At 34.1% G+C, this 27,884-nt stretch overlaps 2 protein-coding genes across 4 annotated transcripts in view; one reads left to right on the forward strand and one right to left on the reverse strand.

Annotated features, from left to right (window-relative positions):
* Positions 1 to 27,718, reverse strand: CIRSR (corepressor of RBPJ and splicing regulator). Its single transcript, XM_019727470.3, has 10 exons — positions 27,534 to 27,718; positions 23,494 to 23,588; positions 21,094 to 21,167; positions 20,508 to 20,518; positions 20,354 to 20,418; positions 19,922 to 19,970; positions 18,629 to 18,746; positions 3,412 to 3,518; positions 2,201 to 2,286; positions 1 to 1,007 (listed from the first exon to the last, which is right to left on the reverse strand). The coding sequence occupies exons 1-10, from the start codon at positions 27,603 to 27,605 to the stop codon at positions 281 to 283; spliced, it is 1,404 nt and encodes a 467-aa protein (XP_019583029.2). The 5' UTR covers positions 27,606 to 27,718; the 3' UTR covers positions 1 to 280.
* SCRN3 (secernin 3) overlaps positions 27,668 to 27,884 on the forward strand; it is a 45,182-nt gene continuing 44,965 nt past the window's right edge. For 2 of the 3 annotated variants that reach the window (XM_074338219.2, XM_019727471.3), the window contains exon 1: positions 27,668 to 27,796. The gene's annotated coding sequence lies outside the window, so the exon portion shown is untranslated. The remainder of the gene's footprint in view (positions 27,797 to 27,884) is intronic. The other variant, XM_074338223.2, reaches the window with a different exon arrangement.

Below are 27,884 nucleotides of genomic sequence, written 5' to 3' on the forward strand. Positions count from 1 at the left end.
TTAAACTATACATTCTTTTAATGATGTTTCAGAACAAAGAAAATGTCACAGTTATATGGAGTTTTTATCTGGTATAGGGCACAAGAAACATTTATCAACAGAAAATATTTTTATAGCCCCCAAATAGGTTACTTACAAATATATGCAAAGTTCATTCTTACAGGATTCATGTAGTTTTTGTACTTGATATGGCAGTTTACAGAAATGGAAAACTAAACTAGAGGTTTTTTTTAATTAGAAAGACAATAGTACATAATATATTCAATAAGAGGAGATATTTTTATTCCCAGGTAATTGTCACATGCAGTCTCTCTTTATTCTCTCTACTTCTGCTTCGTTCTCTCTGTGTCACTCTAATATGCTTATCTCCTGAATTCTCTCTGTGCAGTTTTTCTCCTCTGTATCTATCTGTGCAATGGCTTCTGGTGTCATTTCTTCCATTTTGCTCATCACTGGGACTTTGTTGTGGCTGTTTCCTCATTTCTGTTTGCTTGTAACTACTGTGACTTCTGCTCCGGCTTCTCCTGCTCCTCTTACCCCTGCTCTGGCTCCTGCCGCTCCTCTCATTTCTTTCAGATCCTCTCTTCTCTGGGCTGTAGTTATGGCTTCTGGACTTTTTCACAGAATCAGAATGGCTCCATTTGCTAGTCTCCCCAGAACTCTCTTGTTTTAAAAACCTAGACTTTTCCTTATCTTTTTCCTTGTTACTGTGACTGCTAGGAAGTTCTTCATAAAGTTTTCTCTTTTTAGACTTGTCCTTTTCTTCAAAATCACTGTTGTTATTCCTTGAACTTTTGTTTTTCTTTCTTTTCTTCTTTTGTGTTGTTTTTTCTTTGTTGTCACTCTCACTGCTGCTTTCTGAAGTCTCACTAGAGGATGAGGAGGAGGAGGAAGTCGAGGAGGATTTGTTTTTATGTTTTTTGTGTTTACTTCTGCTCTTCTGAAGCTTTTTCTTCTTTCTATCTTTCTTCTTTTTCCTTTTTTTCTTCTCAAGTCGATCCAATTTCCTATTGGGAAAAAACAGTAACAGACTATGTAAAAATAGTTCTTTCATCGACAATTACAAAGTTTTGAATAGACAATATATTTTCTTAGAAGCTATTAAAAGTGGCATTTAAATATAAACATATTCTTTACTTTGTTAAATGACAACTCACTGTCTTTTAAATTATTCACGTCACATATACATTAAGTTTAAATTTAAAAAATTAAATTCATTAAGCCAATTCTCTCTCTATACTTTGCACAATAGTAATGACTATTTTTTTAAAAATTCTTAATCAGAATTTAAAATTATGTAACACTAAATAAATGGTCATCTTGACCTAAAGAAAGGTTTGTAACATTCATTAATTGGACCTACAGCAAACTATATAGCTATAATTAGATAAAAATTTAATTTTATGTAGGTACTATTTTAAACTATGGAAATATTAATCAGTATTAACATTTTCAAAATTCAACAGCATAGTCTCCAGAAATTCTGAATGAGAATACACTTTGCATTTTTTATACTCTTTATTTTGGTTATATAAAATAATTACATACTAGTTTTTAACAATGTTTAGATTTATAAATAATTAGGACAATTCTATTAAGACATTCTGAACTTCTAAAGAGTACTTCACATTCTCAGAAGAGTAACTTGTTCATATATGTTTGAATTACTCTGAAATAAAAATGTCTTCACTGGGTTCTGTCCTGCCATTCTCAAAACTCTATATACTGAAACATCAAGAGCTCCCTCTATTGGACTCAGCAGACATTTCTTGGATGCGTTAATCCACAGGTAGTCTGTTTAATAAAATTCGTATTTACCTTAAATTTAAGCATTTTTCAGCATTCTTCACAAAATCTTACAAAACATAAAAAGAGCAATACATGGCCCACAATATTTTCTAAGAACAAACTGTAAAGATATATAGAAATCTATAACAAGTAAAACTTACAAATAAACCTATTTCCAAATGTTCTGAAAACTGCAATGTTTTTTGTGTTATAATTGGAGTATATAATCTTACATTCATTTTCATATTACTGAAAGAAAGACAAACTTGTATTACCATGGCTGAAGAATAAATCATTAAACAGATGTGATGTGTGGTTTAAGTAACTTTTAGGATCAGAGTTGAATATGATACTAAGATGAAACACACACAAAAAAGTAAGTGAATCCGTTAAAGATATACTTTTTAATTACCTGAGAAGTTTCTGCTTTTGTTTGGTTGTTAGTGACTTTAAAAATTCGACTTCTGGATCTTCTTCACCCTCACTTGCAACGTATTCCTGTTAACAAAGATCATTAAATTGCTAGATTGCAAAACTAGTTATCAAACAGGAAAGAAAACATATGCAAATAAAAAATTCTGTATTCGGGACACAGTGTAGATGAGTGTGATATTTTGGATTAGAAAGTGAGGGGGGAGTTAAAAAGTGTTTGTAGTCTACCTGTTAAGGAGGGTCATTTATGTACTTAAGAGGTTAAGACGACAGCTTTGCCAGCATAACAAACTATTAGGAGGAGGAGGATAGAGAAAGACAGATACAACTTTTATAGTATGGCTTCTACTTTCTATCTCTTGAGTTTGAATAAATACTTGAGGGTTTAAATATTTTATTTTAAATTTAATGAAATATTAAATACTAAAACCAAGATGATCATTAACTTTTCGGGAAGGTGAAAACATCCACAATTTTGGCCTTTATAAATTCAACAGTACATTATCAAATATATGATCAGCAAATACATATCAAATACACCAAACAGTACAAATATATGATTATATTCGAGGTTATATGAACAATTCCTAGCAATGTTGGAAAAGTAATGTGCCTCTTTTCAGAGCAGTATAAGTTTAAGCAATGGTAGTCTGGGCTGTAGTCTCAGTTCTGTCTTGAAATAGCCACATGACCTTAGAGAAATCACTTAACTTCTCTAGGCTCCAGTTTCCTCATTAAATACAATAAATGGTTTGCATTAGGCTACCTACAACCCTTTAAACGCAACCATTTTCTAGATCTATGTACAGTTAAATAAACTAATGTTTAAAATATTTTCTTTTATTTTAGGTGTTTTCTTTTATACACTTCTTCTCATTGGTTCTATTTAATATCACTTCAAGGGTAAGTTAGCGGAAAGGAAAAAAAAAACGTTATCACCAGTTCAGTTAGGAATTTCATCCACATAAACCCAGAGGAGCAGTTTCATTTATTAAAATATAGGTTTAAGAACAATTTCTCATTTATACTAAAATAATAAAGAAGCAAATCAAAATAAATTTTAGGCATTTTCTTTGCTCTATCTTGCTTTCCTATGGATATATGCATATTGGAAAACATTAAGTAGCAATTCACAAGCAATCACATTTAGATTTATAGACATTTTCAGCTTACTGATAAAAAGATCATTACCTGTGATGGATCATTTGCGGTCAAGTTTCTCCCCAGTACATTTCGTTTCAGTGCAAACCCACTGTTTCTCATCTCCGCTATTAGCTCCGAGGGGTGCATCGATGGCCCTGTTCACAAAAATCACAGTTTGAATGTATCATTTATATCTCTCTACCTTTTTCGGACTCCACAGTAGGAATGTAGTTGAAGCTTTGTTAAGTAAAATCACAGCTAAATCAACTCAATAATCTTCTGCTGAGCAAATAATCAGATATGATTTTCTAAAACAGCAGTCTGGAGATTCAGAATAGAAAATAATTGCATTTTTCTTTACGTGCTAGGGGATTCTCTTCTTATGTAACTTTGTCATATTGAAAAAGATATATTTAGATGTTACCTGCTTGGGAGTTTTTAGTATAAAATAAAAGCAAAATGCTAAAAACACTGCAATTAAACTTTTAATAGTTATTCTTTTAATATGAATTCAATTTAAAGGAGATACTTTTAAAGGTACATGAGCAATTTATTATATTCCAATTTCCAATTCAAAATTCCTCACCCTTATTTATTAAATACCAATACTGAATACCTTGCCATGTGGTTGCTAATTATCAACACACATACACACACATGCTACGGGTATGGTTACTTTAAGTACTTCAGTTAATCTCACTCACACACACACACACACACACACACACACACACACACTCATGTATATCTCCAGAGTTTGATATTTCTAGTTATTAGCGTGGGATTGGTGACAAGCAATTTAGGCTGGCCATAGGTGTATATGTGTTACATTTTTCACAAGATGCTGTTTCCACTTTTGCAAAATCCTAAATTGAAAAGGGAGCTATTTTAGTTGCATAGTATATACTAAAGATAAATAACATGCACTAAAGACAGATTATAATTAAAAAACAAAATTTTTAAATGTTTGTGCCTTTCCCTCAAACATAATAATGTTTACATAAGGTAGGAGACTCTTTTTTCTTTCATATATTCCAGTTTCATTTTGTTTTCCCTGAAGTTAGCAAATGACAGTTCATGAAAGCTATTTAAAATTTCTGGCCTAAATCATCCACACTGGCTTAAATGAACTATATCAGGCAATGCATCTGGAATGTAAGGAAAAATAAGACAATTCCTGCCAACAAATTCTTAAGGGCGGTAGGGGATAGAGAAACATCTAGAAAATGATTTTCTAGTTTGTTGATTAAATACTCCATCTATTTCTTTTTCTTTTCACTGCTTTATTGGTCTTTTACCACTATTTGCATGTTTACCTACATATTACCATGGAAAACACATGGCAATAAAATTCAAATTTGTTCACTTGTCAGTGGCATCTTTGGTAAAAATTTTGGTTGGAAAAATTCAGGTGTAGATTTAATATCTTTTACTGGACTCTATGGGCTTTGCCATTCTTTTTATATTACTAAGAACAACTTAAAGTTGGCTCTAGATATTAGGGAGATAATAGGAAAAAAATTGCCTATTATTGGACTATGAGAAGTTATTAATAATGTGATGCTTTAATTTATTGGGGAATAAAGCCTTACTTAGTTGAAACAAAGCAAACAAAAACACCATAAAGCAGCATCTTATTTCATTAATATATAAGACTTCTGATTTTTTAAATATAAGATATTTAATTCCTATGGATTACTTTAATGACCTTTTTATTATCCAATTTGGTTGAAAATATTGATAATAAAACCTTAAATAAAAGTTGAATTTTAAATATTAACACTGGTTGTCTCTAAGTGGCATAAAAGCACTAACACATAATTAATAGCTTTAAATTAATTAGAAAATATTCACTTTGGTGGCTTCTCAAATTTTACATGTAAAAACATAATTTTATAAAGTAGAAAACGTCTTTTCTGAAGTGTCAAAACTACATTTCCTTGTCAACAACTGTTTTGGATGTCAAATGAATTTAGAAAGCAGACATACTAAGCATTAGGATAGAAACCACTCCAGTAAAGGATCAGAGAGTTTGGTCATTATGAGGAGAGGTTACTCATTTCATCAGTTTTCATCTAAAGATTTTAAATAAGACGTTTTAGAAAACATGCTTTTTACATTTTCATTACAATACTTTCAACTACTTCGAGAAACTGCTCTCTTTCTCCAGTCTGACTGAGATGATACAGATCATGAAATAAACATTACTCATGTAGCATTTATATTTCTGCAAAACCTCAACTGAACTCTGTGCATATGCTTAGCATATACTACCACATTTTAAGACAGTGCTTAGAGAAGTACCTGACAAAAAGTACCCAATAAATACCAACAATTATTATTTTTGCTAATAGCTATAAAACTTTTGATTATTTTATATCTTCATAATTAAAAATACTCAAATAGTAACATTTTTCAAAATCCAGTCTTATTCATATATTTTTGTACTTTAAACCTTCTCCTCCTATTACCAAAATTTCTGGGTTTGGAAGATGTGACAACTGGGGTTTAATTAAGATATATTTAGCAGGATATCTTTATACTTTCATGCTATTGTGACAATGGCTATGTAGAGTTAAATTGACAGAAATGACTCAAGCTCTCTGGGAATTCAAAATTTAGTTGATATAATAGATTATATAGATATATTGAAAAAAAATTTTACAAATGTGTAAATTATTACTTTTATTTATGGTGCCTTAATACTTTAAATTACAGCTGGAGTTGGGATGTTTGGTTTACTCTTAAATTTGCTATGGCAGAATAATTTTAGATAATTCAGAAAAAGGGGACTTGTTTTAAAATGTAGATTTGTGAGGGCTCCTTTCTAGATCCTTTCAGTTAGGCTGGGTTAAGCCTCCATAGCATGAAAACGAATGTTCCTACAAAGACAGGACCACTGAAGAAACTGTTTTTAACACTCATTAATTTGGAAACTTTCTTTGTTGTGATATAGGTAAACATCAAAATACTGATTGTGTCTACGGTATTCAGTGCTATGTCTGGATTAGACCCAGGCTATTTTCTACTAGAAAAATATGAAATCAATCTCAGGAAGAAAAAAAAATTCCCAAGAAAGTGAATTATGCTGTACAAAGTTAAGTTTGTAAAGTGTTTAATCTATTGACAGCATTCATTTTTATAGAACTAAGCAGAAGCGATGGAAGATAAAAAAAATGGACCACGCACAGTAAAATTGGTATTTTATCAGAGAATAATATGGGAAATCAAAAGTTATGGCGTGTAGGCCATGTGGGTGACATCACAGTTAGAGGACAGCAGTCCCAGGGGAATCCCACAAATGGCACAGGAGGAAGACTAATGCTGAAGGCAGACACATTTTGTGTTTCCCTGTTAGCACTAGGTCCATCTGCTCTTCCTAAGGACAGATGTATCTTCCATTCAAAGTTCATCATTTCTTTTGAATGAAGAATTGCCTTCTCCAGTTTTACGGTATTCAGTGGGAGAAGAGGGCACTGAGCTGTGGGTTAGGCAAGGCTGTGTTAGAAATGCCTTTCCCTCCTTCCTCCAAATTTAAAACATTAATTTAATTTAATTTATAGGATGCTACTGTTTGCTGAAACTAAACTACTATTCCTAAAGTGAATATAGTTTTGTTTGCCACTGCAGTGGTGATCATCTTTTTCCCTTCTCATTGTGTATTTTAATAACTTCATACTATGGAAAATTTCCAACCTAGAGTGAATAATGTAATATACCCTATGTACTCATCACACAGCTTTAACATTCTTGTTTTATCTATTACCTTCAACTTTTTTTTTAATTGAGTATTTTAAATGGAATTTCAGATATATAAATATCTAACAAATAAGGACTGTTTCTTAAAAATAAAACCCTAACACCTTTATTACACCTATCAATACTGACAGTTTTAAAATACAATCTAATATCCAGTCAACATTCAGATTTCCCCAATTGTCTCAAAAGTATCTTTTTATAGGTGGTTTGTTCAGATTAGGATCCAAACAAGGACCACACACAGCAGTTGGTTCATATATTTCATAAGTCTCTCTCTTTTTAACTGACGTATAATTGACACATACTTTAAGTCTCTTAATCTAAGAAAATTTAGCCACCTTCCCCCTCTTCCTCCTTATTACTTTCATTTGTTGAAGAAACGGGGTCATTTTTCCTGTTCTGAATAGTGATGTCATTTACTACGTTCTTCTAGCCCTTGTTTCCTATAGTTAGATCTAGAGGCTTATAATTAAGTTATTTTGGTATTTTTACACCACATACTGTGGGGGAATATATGGGAAGTCTCATAAAGTTTGAATTCAGGAAATGACATATGAAAACAAACACATTTCTGGCTAATTAACTAGACTAAGAAAAAAAGGCTGCGATTTCACCTGGTATGCTCCTGCTTTCACCATGTATTTATTGTAGTCATAGCAACAGTGGTATAACCTTAAAAATGCATGTTTTAAAATAAACCCCCAGACATTATCACAAATAAAATACATCATGATTCTTACGTCCATGGAAGTACAAACTTCTTTCTTTCCTAAAGTTAAATTGATTGAATCTAGTGAAAAAGCCACTCCCTGTTATTAACTGTAAAAAAGACACTTAGAGGTAGTAGTTCTCATATATGATCGAGAAAAGATCTGTGTCTGGTGGGAATTATCAAGAATTACCTTACACGTACATTTGATTCCTAATATTACCTAACCTTTTTGCTTTTAAGAAAGCTTATAGAAAGTTATCTCAAAAAAAGACTAAAAAAAGGGGCACAGTAGGAACATACAGCACAAGTTCCAGGGAAAAAGTGAACAAAGCTATTAATAAAGTGTGTGGGTGATTTTTATTTATATAGAAGAGAATGTTTTATGTATGATTTTCTAAAGGTTATGCAAGAACCAATTGTACTGAATTGTAATAAAACTGCTCCATACTGGGAATTTTCCTGACACACTGCCAGTGCATCTTAGTGGAGGCTGGAAACAATAGGGTTTCTCATTGCCCTTATCCCAAGTTCACACCGAAGGCAGCTAATTTGATCTCTATTAAAACATACAATGTAAAGGAAAATTAAACATTTCATTTTAGTCTGTGTCTGGAAAATACACAAAAGCAAGGAAAGATGAAACTGTGCTTATTGTATGCTAGTAGAAAATACTGTTTATTAAAAACAACCTAGCTTTACAGAACTAATACAGCTAAAGATGTAAGACATATTTGGTTATATCTTTAAACTTACATTTTCAAATTAACTTATACACAAATACTTCACTGATAATACACCTAACTATAAGAAAGTGAATTCGTAACTCTAGAGGACTAAGAAAAATTATTTGTTATATAGTGATGGAGGGAGACCAGACTTTGGGTAGTAAGCACACAAAGCAAGATACAGATGATGCAGTATAAAATCATACAGATGAACTTATATAATGTTATTAACCAATGTCACCCCAATAAATTTAATTAAAAACTGCATTGTGATAAACATAAAGTATTAGAAGTTAGCACTATATTTTAAATAAGATGAGAATATGATCTTGAAAAGTTATGCAACAACAAACCTCAAAAATATGTTGAGTCAAAGAAATGAGACACAAAAGAATGAGTACATAGTGTATGATTCCATTTATATGAAGTTCATGAACATGTAAAACTAATATATGGGATTAGAAATTAGATTAGTGGTTGTGGGCACAGGAGGCCAACTGGGAAGGGACAGAGTATATTTTCTAGGGTGACTGAAACGGTCTATGCTCTGTATCTTGTTAGAGAAACTGGTTACATGGGTGCATACATTTGTCAAACTCAAGCTCTCCACTTGAGACCAGTGTGTTTTACTTAAAAAAGTAAAAGTTACACATGATATTTTAAATCAGTCAACAGTAATTACTGTTATGCTATTATAAACTCTCAGTACATTTCTACATTGTATTATCTAACTATGGAGAGGGCCCTGCATGGGGAATTTTAACCTTTTCATCCCTAGTACTCATACAATTCAGAAATTGATTTTAAAAATCAGTATGTATTATTGAGGGCTTACTATTTTATCTCATTAGGTACCTGAGAGAGAAAGAATAGAGAACTTGGGTTTCTTCCTTCAAGCTTATAATCTTTGGGGAAAATTAGTTCACATGAAAGAAAAGGAAAAATATAAATTATAAATTTGTGTTATAAATGTATATTCAGAAGAGGATGATAAATAGTGATGTTCAGAATAGTTAGCAGAGCCTGTCCATTCACTTACTAAACTATTATTTACTAAGCATGTAGACTGTGCAAGGCATTGGAGATACAAAGGCAAATAGGATACAGTCCCTATTTCAGAAAAGCTTATATTTGCTAGGAAAGAACTAGAAACAGTTTGATTTTCAAATTCTCATAGGATTTAGGAAAAGGTAAAAAGTAGGGCATTCTAAGTGAGTGGAACATGACGAAGGTTCATATTAACTTCATTAGTTTGATTTGAGTAGAAGAATTAATATTTACTAGGAAGACTACATTTCATTCCTTTTCCCAGGTAACCACTAGCTAATTTCCTTTACTTGAAGCTGGCAGACCTTGAGTAGATGGAATGATGTTAACAGGAAGTCATGTAAAAGAGACTTATGACTGTGATCTGAGAACCGTAATACCTCTTTGAGTTATGGGAGGTATAGCCTCCACTAGCCCTACATAAGCCTTTAATACAGAGCAGAATTATTTACTGATAGGATTGCAATTAATTTGTTAATGTCAATGGGATTTCAAGGCATAGCCACTCAAACAACAAATTTAATCATAGAATTATAATACTGCTTATAAATAGTCAAAATGACTTAACCATTGGTAATCACTTAAAATAAAATAGCCAAAATTTAAAGTACTAATCAAGAGCATCATTTTGATCTTTGAAACTCTATGACTTGACAAGTTTTTTGAATCTCTTCCGTAGGTCAGTATTTCTTTTCAGCTAGCTTCCTCATGCATTAAAAAAAATTTTGGTTTCTGACTGATTAACTACATATAATAAAAGGAGAGAAATGGTGCCTAAATTCACTTCTTTATTGTGAAGTTAATCCTGTATTTATTAGGTTTTGATATTTGCTTATTTGGGAGTTTAGCTTTAATGAGATTCTGGTAACACAAATACTTTTTTCTGCAGTAGAATTATGTTGGCGGATTTAAAAAATTCTGCCATCAGATGCAGGGCTCTAGCAACTATGATAGTAGGATTCAGCTCCTTTAAGGAGTTGCATGAGGTAACTCCGTAACAGATTCAGGGGAATCTGCCAGAAGGGCAACTAAGTTTACCATCTTTATTTTACAGAAAGTCCTTTGAGAACGCTTCTAGGTGTCTTTATAGCAAGGCTTATGATCAGACAATTATTTTGCTAAATTTTCCAAACATATTCTCAAGCAATAAAAATGCCTTCAACATGAAAGGTTGTGGGAGCATGTGGGAGCATGTGGGAGCTCTGTTACAGAACACTTCTATTAGTATAAAATTTTTCAAGAAAAATTAAATCAAGACTTAGGGAAAATTAGGTAAGGAAAAGAACATTGATATGCAAACAAATCTTTGCAACAAGTGTAAAATAATATTTTCCTCAATTTAAGCTATGTATTCATTTTCGTATTGTTTAAACACACTAAAAGCTATGGTGTAAACAAGACTGGATAGAGCCACTTGAAACATTAAGTACCTATCATCATTTTAGCCATTTGTGGTGTTGCTGGATCTCACACTGAGGCATTGTAAAAAGAAATTTTGTACACGGTAAGATTATCTATCTAGTGACATCATTGGGAATTTGAAATTTACTTTTATTAAATGTGTGAAATTTGCCATATTACCACATTGAGTTAGTTCCAAATATTTTTGAAATTATGGCTAAGTTTTAAAAAATAGCAAAGTAACTTTAAATATATAGCAACTTAAGCTTAAAAAACCCGAAAGTCAAATAATTAGTACAATGGGAAACTAATGTTAACAAATGTGGACTCAACGTTTATTCACTTTTATGTTGCTTTTACAATGTTTGGGTTTCAATTCAATATATGGAGAGCCTGAAAGTCCTTCCATCCTCATGATAAGAAAAAAGCTGGAAAAGCTGAAAATCAACAAATCTTAGCTCTATCACAGAATTGAGGTCACAGGGAAAATGGCGACAGGGAATCACAGTTTACCAGGGCCAAAAACCATCAATGGAGCCAGCAACTGGTAGGATTACTTAAAGGATGATTGACTATTATTGGAGACTAAGCAAGAACTAGCTTGAAAGACTGAAAACTCCTGGGGGCCCAACCTTAACGGGAACCCCCACACTTCTGTGAGTTTTACTTCCAGATGCTCTACAAGGTTCTCCCTATGAACATCAAAGAACAATCCCCTTGTACTTCCCTTCCAACAGTGGGAAGGGAAAAATAATCATTTTGAAATACGCCCAGAGCATTTTGTTGTCTTGAACAAATGCTAACTCTTAAGGGAAGCTATTTTATCAGAGCCTAACCAACATGGGAATAAAAAGCTGAGAAGTAGGGGGAAAAAGCTAAGGAGTACCTGTAAAGGTTACAGCCCAGGGGCACGGGCTCACTAAATAGAAGAGTGAGACCTAGGCATATCTCACTAAAAGAGTGAGAACTCTCCCCAGATCTTACCACCACATCAACAGGGCTCCTTTATGGTAACAAGGGATTACCACTGAAGGAAGACTCTGACTCTTAAACGAGTCTCTGGGGAAACCCAAAGGTAACAGGGGAGACAAAAACAAGGACACTAGAGGAAATTTTAGCCTCTGACATCTACAACAACAACAAACAGTAAACCCAACCTAACTCCTAGCCAGATAAACATGAAACCTCACACTAAAGGCCTATTTACATCTACCTGATACATCACGTCTGGCTTTCAACAAAAAATTTAGCAAGTATGCTTAAAAAGCAAAAACTACCGTCTGGAGAGACAAAGCAAGCATCAGAATCAGACTCACCTATGATGGAGATTCTGGAATTATCATATTGGGAATTTAAAATAACTTAAGATTAATATGCCAAGGAGTCTAATGGAAAAAGTGGACAACATGCAAGAACAGATGGGTAAACAGAGAGATGGAAACTCTAAGAAAGAATCTTAAGGAAATGCTAGAAATAAAAAATGCTAATAAAAATTAAAAATGTCTTTGATGAGCTCATCAGTAGACTGGAAATGGCTGAAGAAAGAATCACTGAGCTTTAAGATATGTCAATAGAAACTTCCCAAACTAAAAAGGAAAGAAAAAGAAAATGGGAGGTGGGGGGAAGGAAACCAGACTATAGAAGAACTGTGGGACAATTATAAAAGGAGTAACATATATAACAACAGGAATACCAGAAGGAGATGAGAGAAAAGAACAGAAAAAATACTTGAAATAATAATGGCTGAGATTCCCAAGACTAATGATAGACACCAGATCACAGATCCAGGAAGCTCAGGGAACACCAAGCAGGAAAATAAAATCTACACCCAGGGAATATCATATTTAAACTGCATAAAATCAAAGATGAAGAAAAAATCTTGAAAGATGCCGGGGGGGTGGGGAACCCCTTACCTACAGAGGAACAAGGATAAGAATTACATCAGGCTTCTCTTAAACCATGTTAGCAAAAGAGTGAAAGAAAACCCACCAACACAGAATTTTGTATCCAGTGAAATTATCCTTCAAAAGTGAATGAGAATGAAGACTTTCTCAGACAAACAAAAACTGAGGAATCTGTCACCAGAAGATCTGTCTTATAAGAAATATTGAAAGAAGTCCTTCAGAGAGAAGGAAAATGACATAGATCAGAAACTTGGATTTACATAAAGGAAGGAAGAGCATTTGAGAAGGAATAAAAATAAGATAAAATAGTTTATTTTTCTTATTCTTAAGTGATCTAACAGATAGCATCTTGTTAAAAATGATAATAGAAGCAAATACTAAATGATTATAGCTTATGAATAAGTGAAATATACGCCAGCAATGTTGTAAGGGACAGGAGTAAAGAATTGTGTTATATAATAGGAATTGGTTTACTCTTTAGAAGGTACTGGCATTACTTGTGAAGTGGTATAGTGTTATTTGGAAGTAGACTTAGATTAGTTGTAAATATGTATTGCAAATTCTAGGGCAACCACTAAATTAAAAAAAATAAGTATTGATATGCTGAGGAAAGATAACAATTATATAAAATACACAATTAAAATCAGAGAAAGCAGAAGACTGTAAGACAAAAAAACAAAACAAAGAACAAGGGCAACAAATCAAAAACAATTATAAATATGGCAGGTCTTAATCCAATTATGTCAATAACATATAAAAAAACAAGACCCAACTACATGTTGTCTACAAGAAACCCACTTTAAGTATAAAGACAGATAGATTAGAAGTAAAGAATGGAGAAAGATATACCATGTTAACAGTAATCAAATAAAGTTGGAGTATCTGTATTAATTTCAGACAAAGGAGATTTCAGACCACGGACATTGTATCAAGGATCAAGAGAGAGAATTACATAATGAAAAGGGGTTCATTTCATTCTCCAAGAAGGTTTAACAACCCCTTGTGCATGCATTAACAAAAAGGCATCAAAATATGTGAAGCAAAAACTGATACAAATGTTTTTAGAAATAGACAAATCCACTATTACAGCTGAGCCTTCAATGTCCCTCTAACAGAAACAGATCCAGCAGACAAAAAATCAACAGGATATAGTTGAACACCATCAACAAGGTCTAGTTGATATTTATAGAATACTTCATCCAATAACAGCAGAATACACACTCTTCTCAAGTTAATATGGAACATTAACCAAGATAGTCCACATTCTGGGCCACGTAACATACCTTAACCAATGTAAAAGAAATCAGACAAAGAATGCTCTGAGACCAAAATGGAATTAAACTAGAAACCAGTAAAAGAAAGGTAGTGAGAACATCCTTGAAATATTTGGAGATTAAACAACACACTTAAATAACACATGGGTCAAAGAAGTCTCAAGAGAAATTAAAAAATATTTTGAACTAAGTGAAAATGAAAATACAACTGCTGTGTAATAAAAAATTTGGCTGGCTTTTGTCCCCAGTTGCCGGGAGTGAGCCTCTATCTAAATCCTCGAATGACAGGATTATCTTTGTTATTCGTGGTGAAACCCAATATAATAGTTTACGTTAATGAGGTGATCATGGTGAACCCCTACATAGGTTATACTATGGAGATGACTTAGGATAGGGCTGGCCACACCAGAAAGACCAACCCTGTGATTAGAGGGTTTGGTCTTTGAGTCATATTATATCAGCCTGACACCTGGGAAAGAGAGAAAGGCTAGAGATTGAGTTCAACCACATGGCCAATGATTCCATCAACCATGCCGACGTAATTAAGCTCTAATAAAAACTCTGGACAGCTTGGGTGAGCTTCCTTGGTTAACAATAAATACTCTGTGCATATTGTTGCAAAACAGTGTGTAAGGAGGGTGACATGTCCAGACAGATGCCATGGGGAGAGGACGCTGAAAAGTAAATATTTTTGAGTGGGGGAAGGTGGGCAATTTTAATTGTGTTAAAATGTAAAATTTAAAGGCAAAGAAAGGGATGTTAAAACCACTTTCTTTACTACATGTTTTATGATTCCATTTATATGAAATGTCCCTAATAGGCAATCTAAAAAAAAAGTAAAATGTAGATTAGTGGTTGCCTAGGGTTGAGGGAGACTGAGGGCTGGATGGTGAGGGCTGAGGGGTGTGGAGTTTTCTTTTGGGGAAATGAAAATGTTCTAAAACTGACTGTGGTGATGGAGGTGCATACAACTCTGTGAAAATATGAATTCAAAGCCATTGAACTGTACACTTTAAATGGATGAACTGTATGGTACGTAAATTAACTCAATAAAGCTGTTTAAAAAAACACTTGCTCAAGAAAATAAAGACAAACCACAGACCGGGAAGAACATTTGCAGAGACATATGTGATAAAGGACTATTATTTAAAACATACAAAGAATTCTTAAAAGGCAACAATAAGAAAACAACACAATTTAAAAAATGATCCAAAGGCCTTAACAGACACCTCACCAAAAAGATATACTGATGGCAAATAAGCACATGAAAAGATGTGCTATCATATGTCATCAGGAAAATGCAAATGAAACGAGATACCACTATATACCTATTAAATGGACGAAATTCGTAGTACTGACAATGCCAAATGCTGACGAGGATGTGGAGCAACAGGAACTCTCATTTACTGCTGGTGAGAATGCAAAATGGTATCGCTATTTTGGAAGAGAGTTTGGCAGTTTCTTATAAAACTAAACACATTTTTACCACATGATCCAGCATTCACGCTCCTTAGTATTTACCCCAAGGAGCTGAAAGCTTATCCCCAAACGAAAACCTGCACATGCATGTTTATAGCATCTTTATTCATAAATGCCCAAACTTAGAAGCAACCAAGATGCCCTTCAGTAGCAGGTGAATGGCTCAATAAACTGTGGTACATCCAGACAATGGAATATTAATCAGCACTGAAAAGAAATGAGCTATCAAGGCATGACAAGACACGGAAGAAACATAAATGCATATTACTAAGTGAAAGAAACCAATCTGAAAAGGCTACATATTCTTAAGAATCCAACTATATGATCTTCAGGAAAAGGCGAAACTATGGAGACAGTAAAAAGATCAATTGTTTCAGCGATTGGAAGAGAGGGAGAAATGAACAGGCGGTGCATTAGAGGATTTTTAGGGCAGTGAAACCTACTCTGTATGATACTATAATGATGGATACATGTCATTATACATTTGTCCAAACCCACAGAATGTATAACACCAAGAGTGAGCCCTTAGGTAGACTTTGGGTGATAATAATGTGTCAATGTAGGTTCATCAATTGTAACAAAGGTACTACTCTCATAGGGGATGTTGAAAATGAAGGAGGCTATACATTTCAAGAGGCAGGAGGATACAGGAAATCTCTGTACTTTCTTTCCTGTCAATATTGCTGTGAACCTAAAACTGCTCTAAAAATAAAGTCTACTAAGAAAGAACATAAACGAGACAAACAAAACAAACAAAAAGATTAAGTGGAAGGCATACAGATATATCTAACTATTAAATCTATTAAGAAAGCTAAAAACAAAAACAAAAAAAACCTGACTTGCTTTGTTGAAAATCCCACTGTAGATTAAAAAATAATAATTAATGTCAACATACATCAAAAACAAGTGACAAATGGTAAGAGTCAATAAGAGCCACAGAGTATAGATAAAAGGCCAGTGGACAGCCCATTTACTTATATTGTAATATAAAAATATTTCATAAAAATTCACCACCGAGGCTTCCAAGTTTTACGTATAATTTTGATGTATCTAGAATGGATGAAAACTTATAAACTTAAGCTGATCTTATCAGTAGAAAAGATATTCTAAACCAGCTTAGCAAAAGAAGCATTTTGATTGCCTAATTTAACTTTGTAAAGGAGAAGTAAATCTTATAGCTGGTCTCTGCAAACCTCACAGCTGGAATATCCTAACAGCACCTTGCAGTTTCCAGTGATCAAAGTAACTTACTTTATATACTAAACTAAGAATTTCATAATAGAAATAATGCAACACCAGGGGGTACGGTTATCATGAAATAATTACACTCCTGGGAGATTACAGGCACAAGGCTGTACCCCAGGGGTGTGATTATCCCATGATAACCACATCCACTGAAATTGCCTTATTGCAAAAATAATCTCTATTCACTGTTGAGACATTATTCAATAGGTGATTTTTTAAAATGAAAAGATTTTTTAGCTTGAATCTGGATTCAAGTGGATTAGGAAATTGGCCAGTTTGCTTTTCATTGCATTCAAATTTAGAATACAATATTATTATTTGCTTTCCTTTTTCATACAGTTTCGATTTTGTTTTTGAGAAACGTTCAAGAGTTTCTATTAGTGTTAGTTACGTGGTACTGCTAAATTCAGGTCAAACTTAAAGGTATTAACCAAGCTATAGAATTTTAAGTAATTATTTCTATGTACAATTTTTAATCCATCTAAAATAATACTCATTTAAAAATTATAAATGTACAACCAATGTTAATATTTTGGTCTATGTCCTTTCAGGAATTTTTCTATCTGTACACTTCTTCTACCTATTCTGACATCCATTAACACCATTAAAGAAATAGTGTCAAACTTGATCATGGATCCAATTCCTAAACTTCAAACAGGAGAACTGGCATCTTGAATTCTACAGCCTACATTTGGCTTGCTGGAAGGAAGCAGGATCTCTCTCTATAGAATAGGGGCTGAAGATCATATGCTGATTGAGGGTGAACCCTGGGCTCAGAGGTGGCTGTGAAAGCCATCGGGAATCTAAAGAGGTGCATCAGAGGCTTAGATGAGATGAGGATGGGGCTTCATGCCCAGAGCACTTGATTCAGTAGAGCAGCTCTGCCTTTATATGTTCTATATACTGGGTTGCATATGAATTTAAAAAAAATAAATAAATGATAAAAGTTTTTATAGTTGCTTAAAAATGCTGAAAATCTTTTGAGTGATACTATCATCCTTATTTTATTAATAAAATGAGGAGTTGGAAGCTCATAAAAGTGAAATGACTTACTTAAGGTTATAGGGTAAAGCAGGTTATTTCTATTATAATTTATTACGAGTTGGATAAGTGTGGCTGTCTCAATAATATACTAATAAGCCACTGAAAATTTAAGTTAAAACGTCTGTTTTAATATTTTTATAATAAACTAAATGATACAAACCAAATTAGAACAATTATTCTTAAGCAGACAACATGCAAGAAAATAAATAATTTTAAAGTAAAAGCAATTATAACATAGTTAATATCTTTTAAACTCAGTTTTGATTTTATCTTTGAACTAAAAAGAGGAGATTGTTAAGGCTTGTAGTCCAGGCTACTTTTGCAATTCAGGAGGACTTAAATAGGAGAAATAACCATTTCTTCCTTCTATTATTAGGTTACTAACATGATAAACTGTGTTTACTATATTTTCACTTTTAGAATCAAGTTCATTGGGCCCTTGGATAGAAACATTAAATTTCTAAAATACAGCATTTCAAATTCAAACCATATGATCCAAGTTTCCCATTAATCATCATATTTTGGGAATGTGCCTTAGTTCAAAAACTGCAACCCAACCCAAACCAAAATAAAACAATATCCAGAGAGATTAAAAAAAAAATGTTATTTTTTCTTTTCTTGTTTGTCCTCAATATAAAATCTAAAACAAACAAATAAATCATGTCTAGTGCCTACCTGAGCCATCAGTGGGAACTGAACTTGCATTGATTCCAGAAAGACCAAACAAAGGACATTCTCGATCTGTGTTGACATGACCCCATTTGTGACATTTAATGCACCTCACATTTCGAACCTGAGAAATAGTGAACGATATTTTGGATATTAAAAAACTAAAATCAAACCAATGTTCAACTCCCTACTCCTTGGCAGAGTTTAAGTTAAATTACTCTTAATTTTTAAAAGGTCTCCAGGGGATGGAGGCAGCTGGATGGCTCAGTTGGTTAGAGAATGAGCTCTCAACAAGGTTGCTGGGACGCCAAAGATTGAAAACGGTGACTGGATTTGGAGCTGAGCTGCGCCCTCCACAATTAGATGGAAGGACAACGACTTGGAACTGATGGGCCCTGGAGAAACACACTGTTCCCCAATTTAAAAAAAAACAACACAAATAATTAAAAAAAAAAAAATCAGTTTAGAAGGAAAAAAAAAAAAAAGAAAGATCTCCAGGTGAAAAAACTGCATAACTACAGAGGGTGCCAAAAAATATATACGCATTTTAAGAAAGGAAAAAACTGTATTAAAATTGTAATACTCAATATATACTGATAATAAAAGATGAATACAAGCCATGGGTATACATTTTTTTGGCACTCACGGTATAGTTGGTAATTTAACACAAAAACTAAATTATTTTACTATAAATTCTACCTAAAAGCTAAGCTAAATCCTATTTCTTTTTGACTCTTACTTGGTGGAGATAAAACAATGTTATCCAGAAAGAAATGGTAAAATACCAAAAACGAAGTATGTCATGGCTTAATCGATTTCTTGAACCAGGGGTTGGCAAACGTTTTGTAAAGGGCCAGAGAGTGAATATTTTAGGTATTATGGGCCAGTGATCTCTGTGGCAAGTATTCAACTCTGCCCAAGCAGCAGGAAAACAGCCATAGACAATATGTAAATGAGCAAGCATGGCAGTGTTCCAAAATTTTACTTATAACAAGGATCTGGCTCTCTGGTGATAGTCTGTCCTGGTTCTAAATAGGTTTACATCTTTTGTTGACCGTGTGCTAATTCTCCAAATTCCTTGAAAACTGTAGGGATCGTTATCATTATAACCCTCACAACAAAACTTTGATTCCTACCTTTATCAGTTTATTACATTTAATGTTTTCTCCCCTACTTCTTCTATTATCTGATACAAGTAGAAACATCAGAGCCCCTTTTCAGCTTAAGTATCTTTTGGACAATATAAAGAAGTATTTATTAAATAAAAATTATTCTTACACAGTAAAATATGTCACTTACCTGAATACCAAAGGGCTGATCTCTGATGTTCATGTCATCTTTGGCATATCTATTAAGTAGAAAAAATGTACAAACACAATATTAAGAATAATGTAATAAATTAAGCAGCACTTATTCTGAAAAAGTCTTATAGTTCCAAGTACATGACAAAATGTATAACTGCAATAAAAATATAGAACTATAAAATCTATTTAGTATTTCCAAACATCACTGTTATTATGTGTCCAGTCTGATGATTTGTAATTCAAAAAAAAAAAGGAAAAAAGAAATAAAACTAAAGATTACGATCAAGCAAATTAGTTGCATATGATAAATCACTGAAAATACTTTTTCATATCAGATGCCTCTCTACTTAATGAAAAGGGCAATGTAAGATGGGAATATCAGATAAATTCAATACGTATTTTATCTTAAAAGAAAACCAGTTCTTACTTTTCTCGTGGGGCTCCTTTCTGCCATTCAAATTTGTATTCGGTCTCTCCTTCCGTTTCTTCTTTCTAAAAATGTTCATGAAAAAGTCTTTCAGTTTTTCCATAAAATTACAATCCATTGCAAATAAATTCAAACACAGAAAACAGTACTTTACCTCTTTGTTTTCTTGATTGCATATCAAAAATATGGGGGAAAAAGATAGGTCAAGTTAAAAACTTTATAAAAATTTATCATGTATCACATACCACACTAGAATAGCACGGTATTTAATTGTAATTTGTAAGAATTTATTGGTTTGACTGTTTTTCTTTCATAAAATTCAAATCACAGAGGGATAAATACAATATTAAATAAGAGATAGTATTTAATAAGCACGTTAATACCTAATTTTTAAACTTTTACATTTTTCACTGACAGTGAATATTATGCTTTCTATTTAGAAAAATATTCAGTAAGGACTAAAGATATATACATAAATTATAAAAGAATAAATACACCTCTGCTAATGTTGAGACTTTTTTCCTTTCCAAAGGACAAGTTATGAAATATTAATAGATTAGACAAATATTTTCAGTATTTATTCTACTGTATTGATTACACTATTTAAAAAAAATTCTTTCAGAATAATACCAATTTTAAAAGATGAAGAGCAACTCTGTTACAAAGTGTCTGCCATAACAGTTCTCAAACTTTAGATGCAAACGTATCAAAGACTTAAAAACAGGAAATGAGGTGAGTACCTTTTTTAGCTCCTGGTGGGGCTTCATACATGAAATTAAGGCCATTCTTTACACGTTCATCTCCCATAAGCAATCTAAATAAAATAAGACATAAAGATAATTTTATGCAGGAGGAAAAAATTTACATAATAACTGTCCCCCAATCTCTAAAAACCCTAAGGGAATTAAGATAAAATATTTTTGTTAGAGATAAAGTTCCAAAACTTAACTCCACTCATTAGATGACATCTGAAGTATCTGAGTCCATAATGATAGAAATGAATGACTAAATAAATAACTAAATGAGAGAAAGGGAAAATTCTCCTTTCCAGAAGGAATCAAATTTAAAAAACGTAGAGGGAACGAGAGAAATAGAAAATCACCATTAGAATACCACAGTAATAATTGATACAGGCAAAATCCACCAATGAATGCTAAAATTAGTGGGTAACAGGTCCAGGAGAAACAGGGTATTTGTTTCAAATATTTATTAGTTACATAGGAAAGAAAAGTAACTCTTTTTTAAGATAAGATAAAGAATAAACACACTACGATCTGTTGCAAACCTACTTTTCCACCTCCGGTATTTCTTTATCGATCTAACTCAACTGTTTGACTGTTTCCGCAACACCCACTCTATTTTCCCATTGTGCTGATATTTAACAAGCTTTTACTATATGTAAATCAGGGTTTCTCAACAGTGGTGCTGTTGACATTTTGGAGTAGATCGTTCTTTGTTGTTTGGGGGTGCCCAGTGCATCGTAGGCTGTTTTTCAGCATCCCTAGTCTCCACCCACTAGGTGCTGGTAGCACCCAACCTGAGTTGTGACAATCAAAAATGTGTCCAAACATTGCCACATACCTCCTGGAGGGCAATAGCCCTTGGTTGGGTACCACTAATCTAAATCTTTATCATTCTCTGTAGTTCTGCTTAAATGTCACCTCTTTCACAAAGTCTTACCTTGTTATCCCAGATGGAATTATTCTGTCTTAGGTTAGCATGCTCTAGTTTTTAAAGCAGTGTGTTTTTAATACATCAATTACGATATTCAACCTTGAACTATATATCCGTTACTAGATTTTCTTGAGGGAAACTATGTATCACACTTTTATAGGTCCCTACAACACCATGTGTTCTCTTGCATGAAGTAGGCACTCAATAAAATTTAAGCAGATAAAATAAAATTAGTGAGAAAAGTACTTAATTGAATTAAAAGTTTTATTTCCTTAATTTTGCTCTCAATATACTATATTATATTTTAAAGAGAGTATTTAGTAGTAACAGTTTAGTATTCCTTTACTTAAGTTCCATATTTTGATGAGAAACAGGACGGAGTGGAAGTGAGTGTATGGTTACGTAACTAAAGAACCACTATTCACTTGCTTGATTAACCAAGAGAAACCAGCTTCAGGGTTAGACTTGCAAATACACACATAAAATGATAATAGCAGTCTCAACAGACAATTAAATCAAGAAGAGGTGGTACATGTCCACAATGGAGTATTACTCGGCCATAAAAAGAGTGAAATCTTGCAATTTGTGACAACATGGATGGACGGACCTAGAGGATATTATATTAAGTGAAATACTAAGTTAGACAGAGAAAGACAAATACTGTATGATTTCAATTATATACGGGATCTAAAGAACAATATAAACAAATAAAAACAGAAACAGACTCATAGATACTGAGAGCAAACTGATGGTTGCCAGATGGGAGGGGGGTTAGGGGACTGGGTAAAAAAAGGTGAAAGGATTAAGAAGTACAAATTGGTAGTCACAAAACAGTCACAGGGATGTAAAGCACAGCATAGAGAATATAGTCAATAATAACTATGTATGGTGTCAGGTAGGTAGACTTATCAGAGTGATCACTTTATAAATCATATAAATGTCTAATCACTACACTGTATACCTGAAACTAACATAAAATATTACATGTCCACTGTAGTTGAAAAAAAAATGACAATAGCTGAAGGGCAAGTACTTTCCTGGAACAAACCAATGAAGAACTCTAGCTAGGATCCTGCCATTAATAGAACAATGACATACAGGTCAAGTAGAGACAATTCACTTTGCTTCTGGAAGCTGTCCTGTGCATCTCTTCATTTCAAAGTATTTTAAAGAAGTGTCTTTGTGAGAGGTCTCAGTAGTTTGAGTGTAGGCTTTTATTGTTCTTCTAAGCTTTGCCTAAGTTCATCAACCGCATATAAAGTCATCAATCTATATTTTATGTGAATTATGAGTAAGGTTGGAAAAAGTGGCCATCTACAAATATGAGTAAAGATAGTTCACAAGGAATAGAATCTTACCATTAAGACGTTCAATTCAAAAAAAGCTAATTTAATATATGATTCAGTAAGGGATCATTTTCATGCAATTGATTATCCTAAAATCACCAGCATAATGGAATTACTTACCTATTATCGTATGATTCTTGTTCTTTAAGATATTGTTGCATTAATTCTTCTTGTTTCTTCTTATCATATGATATTTTCTGTTCTGCCATCCATACCTAAATTAGTGATATAAAAATTAAATTAAGTAGGAAGTTTGCTTTTCTTTTATAAAATATAAAATGCTACTGTATATGGTTTACAACATAATCTATTTTGCTCATAATGATGTCATAAAGTAACAGCTGAAAAGTCTGATTTGTGCCTTGATACAAGTCCTCAAGTCCAACCATTCAAAACAGCTAAACTTTCAAGCCAGAATGTCAAACTTGAGAACCACTCTGAGTACCTGTGGTACACCAGCTTCTTGCACTTAGTACCTGTGTCATTTCAGAGAGGAGAATGACCATCTCTCTACATGGACTATGTCTAGACTAGAAAACAGAGGGCACAACCAGTAGGGTTAACATGGATGCCAATGGATGTCACTGACACCCCAAGAAAGGAGAAATGGAGGACATGAAAGAGGGAAAAAGGAAAGTAAATGAAAGATAGTTGTAGGAGAAAAGGGAAGAGACAAGAGAGGAAATAAAGAGATGAGAAAGAGATGCGTCAGATTTCTCAAGGGCACCAACACAGCAAGCTGAATGTGTCCCCGTGTGAAATTCTCAAAATCCTAACAGTGGTGAAGGGAAAAAGCCCAAAGAACTCATGAAGGATGTTTAATGAAATTACTTCCAGGTTTAAAAGGTATCAATACCTTCCTACCACCTTTAGAATAAATGACCAAGTGTGTGACAATCATTCAAAACAAACAGTAATTCAAAACTTTCTCTCTAAACATGCTAAGTTTTAAGAAGGTAAATTTGAGAACAAATACTTACATTGATAAAACTATAATTATTAACTGTGGGTGGGGGCAGATAAGTGGGGGGAAGAGGATGTGGGACAAGACTGCCTTTATTCAATTTTAGAAGCAAAAAGGGGTAGTTAACATATTGATAATAACATTCTAATGAATATGAGTGCTCAGAATCTGCTAATGGAAAATCATACTAACTTTTCTGTGTTTAAGCTATTCATAATAAAAGGATGCGAATTGTATAAATAAATAATAGTTTGATATTTGGATAAGAGATACGTACAAGAAATAGAACGAGACAGTGATTAACTTTAGGGAGCAGGAAGGAAGGCTGGTATAATGGAATGCTTTACAGCAACTTTTGGTTTTAAAAAGTTATTCATTTTTTATTTTATTTTTGTTTTTTATAAATTTTATTGGGTAACAGTGTGTTTTTCCCAGGACCCATTAGCTCCAAGTCAAGTCGTTGTTCTTCTATCTAGTTGTAGAGGGCGCAGCTCAGCTCCAAGTCCAGTCGCCTTTTTCAAACTAGTTGCGGGGAGGTGGGGGGGATGCAGCCCACCATCCCATGCAGGAATTGAACCGGCAACCTTGTTGTTGAAAGCTTGTGTTCTAACCAACTGAGCCATCCAGCCGCCCCCAAGTTATCTATTTTTTAAAACTAAGTAACTATATTCACAGGTAGCCAATGTTATCCATTTCTTATATATCTATATTCTTCCAAAGATGTTGTAATGCACATATGCTAAAAGAATATATATAAAACATACACATTTTTTCTCTTTTCATAAATGGTAACATATACTACACACACACACCACACACACACAGTATGTATAAAATAAAATTCTGTACCATGGAAATCATTCCTAGCTCAGTAAACAAAAAAAGCTTTCTTATATATTTGGGGGAAGGGAGCTGAACATTATTCTATTGTGGGGCTCTACCATCACAACTCTGCCACCACAAATAACCCTATACACAAATAACGTCATACATGTTAAGCAGGGTTTTGAAGAGGATCACAATTTTGCCAAGGACAACACAAGGTAAGGTATTACAGGCAGAGGGAGCAACTAAGACAAAGGCCCACAGGTATAAAATAGGAATTACATAGTTTGATATTATTGGCGTATAAAATCTAATGTGGAACAATGGCAGTAGGGGATGAAGAAGGAAAAATAAACTGGAGCCAGATTACCTGGACTTAATCCTATAGTATTTTAATAAGGAGCGGGAAGAGATCAGATTTGTGCTCTAAAAAGACTACTTTGTGGAAACAACCCAAATATTCATCAATTGATGAATGGAGAAATAAAATATGCTATATTCACACAACGGAGTCATTCAGCAATAAAGAGGAATGCAATACTGATACATTCTACAACGTGAATAAACTTTGAAAACATTATGCTAAGCAAAAAAAGCCAGTCACAGAAGACCATATATTTCATGATTTACATGAAATGTCCAGAATAGGCAAATCCACAGAAACAGAAATGTTAGCGGTTGCCTAGGGCTGGAGAAGAGGAAGTATAAAGGATGAATAGGGAGATACTACTAACATATATAAGTTTGTGGGTTTTTTTGGGTGGGGGGGTTATGAAAATATTTTAAAATTGTGATAATTGCACAAGTTCATGAATATAGTAAAAACTACTGAGTTGTGTGCTTTAAATGGTGATTGTATAGTATGTAAATTATATCTCAGTAAAGCTGCTAAATTGAAAAAAAAAATTTTGATTGCTATGTAGAGAATGGATTTGAAAAGAGTCAAGACTGGAGGCAGAGAAACCAGTTAGGAAATATAACAATCTGAAAAAACAAATAAAAAAGAAATATAACAATCTAGGTGAAAGACGATGAGTGTCTAAGCTAAGTCACAGACAGCAGTGACAAAGAGATATTTGTGAGGTAGGATTAATAGAATTTATTAGCTGACTAGATAAAGGGGTGGTGGGAAAGTGCTGAATCTTGAATTCCTGGCTTGAATGACTGCACAAAGGATTGTGATAGATAGGAAGTGTAAAAACAGCAGATTTCGGATGCAAGTTCCACTTCGGATATGTTGAGTTTAAGATGCCTGTAGGATGTTAAGATGAAATTGTCTAGTATATAGTTGTGTTGAGGTGCCTGGAGCTAGGGGGAGAGATCTAGGGGGCTGTAGATTTAAGAGTCATGAGTGAAGAGGGGGGGTAGTTAAAACCATGAAATTGGATGTGATTGCTTAGGAAAGCATACAGAGAACAAGGATGAAACTCTGGGTAACACCTGTATTTTAGGAGCAGGCTAAGAATAGGTATGTGTGTAGGGGCAATTAACATTTTATTGAGGAATAAGTACGTATGTAGGGGCAGTTAATATTTTATGGAGTAGCCCTCTATATGGTGGACAGAGTGCTAGGTGGTACTTTGTTTCAAAGCCTTTATCTATACCATTTTATTTAATCCTCATAACAATTTCACAAGTCAAGGCAACTGGTACTGATCATTCTTAATTTACAGTTAACTTATAGGTTAGGAGTCTGGGATCAAGGATATTAAATATTTTGTGCAAGGTCTGAAGGCTAAAAGTGACTGTGCTGGAATAACTAGAACCCAGGTCTAATTCTAATGCTCAGACTCTTCCTACTGCACCTCTGCTTTCCACTGCTATAATATTGAGCACGGCTTTTCCGTACTGCACCTAGTAGACATGTCATTGATTACTTAAAAAGCCAAACTTCAAGGTCATCAGACAGACACTACATTATCGGGTGGTATAAAAAGAGGAAGCGAGGGGGTGACTATTTTCCTTTTAGATCTGTCTTAACTTAAATAAATAGGGAGTTTTCTTTGTAGAGAATAGCAGCGCTCAGAAGTCGTGATTCCTGGGATCCCAAGAGACAAAACTAGAAGGTGCTGAGGGAACTAATGAGGAACCCTATTACCAGTCTTCGTAGCTTACGGATTTACATTCTTGCTGACAAAACCGACAGAGCAGACGTGGGCCGCCGGTCTCCAGGCAGACGTTGAATAAACGTCGAGGGCCAGTTCTGTCAGCGAGTTTCTCAGCGGGGAAGAAGGGGCGAGAACACCTGGGCTTCAGGCCTGGAGGAGGCGCGACTCTCCTAGGGATCCTACGGACACCCCCATTCTCACTTCCAGCAGCCCGAGAACCCAGGCGCCCAGGGCCAACCTCCTCCTCGGCTCCCCTTACTCACTTTTTTGATATTGGATTTGGAGGCGGGATGGAAGTCCTTCTTGCACATGAAATTGGCGAAGGATTTCCCCATCTTGGCGCCGAGCTCGCGAAGGTAGCCGCTAGCTGTGAACAACGTAAACAAACTCTCGCCGCCTAACCGGAACTGCGCCTCCCGGGGCACAGGGGACTTCCGGGGTCAAAGGTGACAGCTTCCGGCAACTAACGCCTGTGCCGGCCACTCTGCTCCCCTTTCCTTTTCTCTTTGGGTAGCTCCGAAGCCAGGTGAGGGGCGTGCACGGGAGAGGGGCGTGCATAGGTGAGGTATAAAGTAGGAAGACTGAGTGCGGCGCGGGCTGCAGTTTGAACGCCC

Source organism: Rhinolophus sinicus, chromosome 17 (assembly GCF_057876585.1).
Source record: "Rhinolophus sinicus isolate RSI-liver-muscle chromosome 17, RSI-T2T, whole genome shotgun sequence".
NCBI lineage: Eukaryota > Metazoa > Chordata > Mammalia > Chiroptera > Rhinolophidae > Rhinolophus > Rhinolophus sinicus.